Raw genomic sequence first — 5,000 nt, 5'->3', positions numbered from 1 at the left:
GGGAAGACGAAGAGAAAGATGAGAGAAGAGATAGGAAAGACAGAAAGGGGGGGGGGCAAAAAACACAAGCAGGAGAAAAGGGAGAGAGCGGGTTAGGTAATGAGACTGGAAGTTCCACAAAGTATTCAACGGTGCTAAAGGAAATGACTTTTTATAGTAACTCTTTGACCGTTAAGGAACCAGGAAAGTATGAGCTTTATCTCATGGAACGTGGCATCGGCAGCCGCAGCACCTTAGTCTCAGGGAAGCCTTCATTTTGTGACATCGCTCCGATGCAAAAGGACTCGCGTTTATCTCGCGTTTATAAAACTGCATGTGAAATAGTAATGAATCAACTTTTAAATCATAATTCAGCAATAACGCATACTGTAAATAGAAATGTGCGAATCCAAATTACGGCTGTAAAATTACTGAAAATAATTATACTACTACAGGCTGTACAGACAATCATTCATCCATGTGTAAATGGGCAACAACGAATACAAAGGTAAAGTGTTTTTTAAGAAATATTTGATATCGCATACCAGCACCTTTCGGCTACGTTCGAAGAATTATGCATCATACCTACTGCAGATATTTTGTAATTTATAGCTTTGTTTTCATAATAGCACGAGTGTGTTGCTGTGGTCAAGCTTGAGCGGCTGGGGACTAGAGGTTGACGGATGCAACAACACTCAACAACAGGACTGTTACAACCCTCTCGTCAGATACAGCCTCCAACTGCCCCCCGAGGACACTCCTCCACATCCTTCCAGGGAGGGGGAGGGACTCACTCTAACGGTCCTAAACCAAAGGAACGCTGCAGTTGTCTTTCACAAGGTACAATCACTTTATTTTCACTCGTAAATCAATCACTGCAATACACAATCGCTTCTGCTTAGTTCTTTGAAGTCATACCTTTTCGAGTCTAAGAAAACGGACAAACAGCATAACATCAGGCGGTGCTCTAGAATGTAAATCCATCAAGGTCAAATATTCGTCTAAGCCGTAACTCAAGTTGGAAGCGTCCGTGCAATGGGTAAATGACCTGACCGTGCAATGCATATTTCCCCAGGTCTTCCCGCTGGGTCAGTACTGGGCTCACTATGCTGATCTGCAATGGCACATGGACCGCGTGGCATCAGGACGCGTCGTCGTCATCACGGTGGCAGTCTCTGGCACTGTGGGACTCCGCCAAGCAGCCCACCAACTCGCTCAACTCGGCTCACTCTTCGCCTTGCACCTCACGCCCATGGCACACTGGACTTGGGTCTTCGTTAAAGGTGGTCGCACCATCTCGGAGACGGTCATTCTTCGAGGAGTAGCTCAACACCACGCCCATCTCCTTCTGCCTCTCTCAGACTTGCCATCGCCCACTCAATCTTCCAATCAATCATTGCAACAACAACGCTGGCAATACTGCCAACTCCATGGTGCCATGGGAGGACTTTGTGATGAGCACAGTCCGGACCCTCTACCACCGCCCTCGCCGCCCACTCTCGCACACCAATCCGCGCTCGCAAATGTGCCAGTCGTCGTCACAGCTGGCGCCCGTCACCAGTATCTCTACCACACCCTCAATACCCTCCTCGCAGCTCCAGGGGCACAACGTAGCAACGTCCTCGTCGTACTTGGAGACGCACCGCAGCCTACCACACAACTGCTACGTCTCATCAACGTCAACTTCACCCAAGTTCCCGTTCACGGGAAAGACAACTTCAAGCTCTTCCGTTACTACCGGAGCGTCTTCCAACTGGTGGCTCGCACCTTCCCCGACGCTCCTGCAGTTATATTCCTGGACGAGGACGTCGAGGTCTCCCCCGACTTCTTCTCCTTCATGAGCCAGACTCTGTGGCTGCTACGCGAGGACCCCACACTTTACTGCATCAACGGTTTCTCTGCAACAGGTAATGAAGGTCGCGCTTTCAACAAATCACAATTATTTCGCGGATCCGTTCAAGTAGAATGGGGCTACGCAGTTTCACTTGATTTCGTTAGAGAAGCACTTGAATCCTGGGGTGAAGCTAATACACTCCTTTATGACTTTTGGTTATACACAAGTGTACGCAAACATCGCGAATGCGTATTCCCTGAGGTGAGTCGGACACGGCACTTCGGAATTGGTACCAACACTATCTCTTACTTTAAAGAATCAGTAATTAGAATGCCTCTTCAGATAGAGACTCCAGTCACACTTCCATGGGTGTCCATGTTAAAGATTCAATCTTGGCAGCAGTATATCAGCCAAGAAGTCAAAGATGCAACAGTTCTAACGGGCAACCCTTGTCGCGACAGTTTCCTCCCATCGCCACCCACCGCCCGCACTTACGTGTTTTACTATCGACTAGATGTATCTCAAGCAGGGAATCCTGATATCGAACAGTATCATCACGCGGTCAAGTGTCTTGGGTTGTGGTCACTCTCCGTCCAAGGTCACCATCGAGGTGTTAGTGTAGTGCGATTCTCACCCAATTCGACACTATACTTGGTAGGGGTTCCCTATTCGTACTATTCCCATCTCTTTAAAAAAAATATAGCTTTGTGGAATGTCGACTCTTTAAGTGATCAAGAGTTTACCGAGATGAGAAACTACACACTTGAACAAGATTCTGTAAAAGTACACATCCGTAACATAAATGTCACCGCCGAATATTTGAGTGATATGTTAACTACAAAATAACGAAGGTATTCAGTTGACTTTCTAGTTCAATATATGATCTAGAGATTCTAATAAACACGTTTTCTTTTATCGGTATGTTTCATTTTTTCCTCTTCGTAACTCACAAAAGTAATTCTTGCTTTTCCCCTATCCACTGATTAACTTAGACCTTCAAAAAAGCAGTTAAAGCATTCTGCAAATAAGGATTAGCTAATCAAAATCTGTTGAAATCTATTATAGTGAAATTTACAAACACAAAATATAAGCAAAGTATCAGACATTAAACAAAAACATACATATATATACATATACATATATGTTCATTATATATATATATATATATATATATATATATATATATATATATACGTATATATATACATATATATATATATATATATATATATATATATATATATATTCATATATACATACATATATATATATATATATATATATATATATATATTCATATATACATATATATATTCATATATACATATATATATTCATATATACATATATATATATATATATATATATATGCATATGTGTGCATAAATATATATATATATATATACATATGTGTGCATAAATATATATAAACATATAAATATATATATATATATATATATATATATATATATATTAAAATACGTTACTGGATTCTAACTTCTTTACCACATATATAAACATGTATACATAAATTAATAAATGTATATAAATATATATATATATATAATATACATATATATATATAATATACATATATCATATAATATATAAATATACACAAATGTACATACATACATATATCATATATGTATATATATACATATATATATATAAATATATACACACATGTATATTATATAACATGTATATAAAATATATTTACATAAAAGTACATTTGTACAATCATGCACTTAAATATACATATATACACAATATAATATATATAAACAATATAACATATATACCTACAATATATATATATATATATACATATATACATTATACATACACAGATACACATACACATACAACTCCCCAACACAAACACACACACATATATAACTGTGTATAATATAATATATAATGTAACATAATATAATATATGTATCATATATATAAATATATATTAATATATATATACATATATATATATATAAATACATATAATATATATATCATAATATATATATGTGTGTATGTATATAGTACATTTATGTATGTATATTACATATATAAACATACATTACATATATGTGTAAACACATATATCACATACATATATATATATATATATATATATATATATATATATATATATATATGTATATATGTACGTATATATATGTGTATAGATATGTATGTATGTATATGTGTATGTATGTATGTATGTATATACATATATATGTATATATATATATATATATATATATATATATGTATGTATATATATGTGTATATATATGTATGTATGTATATATATATATATATATATATATATATATGTGCATGTACGTATGTATGCATGTATGTATGTATGCACGTATGTATGTATGCACGTATGTATGTATATGTAAGTATGTATGTATGTATATGTATATACATACGTACATACATATACATACATACATATATATAATATATATATGTATATAAATATAATATATATATATAAATATATAATATATATATAAATATATAATATATATAAATATAATATATATATATAATATATATATATAATATATATAAATATATAATATATATGAATATATAATATATATGAATATATAATATATATATAACTTATATAAATATATATATAACATATATAAATATATAATATATATATAAATATATATATAAATATATATATACATCATATATAAACATCACATACATATGTACATACATACATACATACATACACACACACATTATATATATATATATATATATATATATATATATATATATATATATATATATATATATATATTTGATATTCCTATATTACAGTTTACATCGACTCTGATTGATTAATTCTATTTTACTTCGACGTTCCGCGCAATCTCGATTCTAATTTAAGAAGCAGGAAAACCTTCGCAAAACTATAAAAAACGCTTGTGGCGTCACCACAATTTCGTTTGCCGCGTCCTGTGTGCGTTGCATGTGTGATTTCTCTGCAATAAGCTTATTCCGATATATCTATATTATACTATGCCACTTACATACAAAAAGAGGCTTATTTTTTAGAGTTCATTGAAGATAACACTGTGATACCAAAGATCATGGAGTGTGGAAGAGCGTATTTAAGATTACTAAAGATGCTGATCATTATTATCCCCTT

At 33.7% G+C, this 5,000-nt stretch overlaps 2 protein-coding genes across 2 annotated transcripts in view; both read left to right on the top strand.

The window, feature by feature from the left end:
- The first annotated feature begins 54 nt into the window (after positions 1–54).
- Positions 55–2,722, top strand: LOC122260514 (protein O-linked-mannose beta-1,2-N-acetylglucosaminyltransferase 1-like). Its single transcript, XM_043027833.2, has 3 exons — positions 55–487; positions 609–819; positions 1,055–2,722. Exons 1-3 carry the CDS (start codon positions 144–146, stop codon positions 2,657–2,659), a joined length of 2,160 nt encoding a protein of 719 aa, XP_042883767.2. The 5' UTR covers positions 55–143; the 3' UTR covers positions 2,660–2,722.
- A 2,068-nt stretch (positions 2,723–4,790) lies between these two features.
- The window catches only part of LOC122260518 (protein O-linked-mannose beta-1,2-N-acetylglucosaminyltransferase 1-like), a 2,584-nt gene continuing 2,374 nt past the window's right edge, over positions 4,791–5,000 (top strand). Inside the window, exon 1 of the mRNA XM_043027838.2 lies at positions 4,791–5,000. This exon is cut by the window's right edge and continues 359 nt beyond it. The gene's annotated coding sequence lies outside the window, so the exon portion shown is untranslated.

The sequence above is a fragment of the Penaeus japonicus genome, unplaced genomic scaffold, assembly GCF_977035675.1.
Source record: "Penaeus japonicus unplaced genomic scaffold, GWHDUDI00000001_assembly GWHDUDI00000012, whole genome shotgun sequence".
Taxonomy (NCBI): domain Eukaryota; kingdom Metazoa; phylum Arthropoda; class Malacostraca; order Decapoda; family Penaeidae; genus Penaeus; species Penaeus japonicus.
Note: the sequence above shows the minus strand (reverse complement) of the source record. Positions and strands in the feature narration are given on the sequence as shown.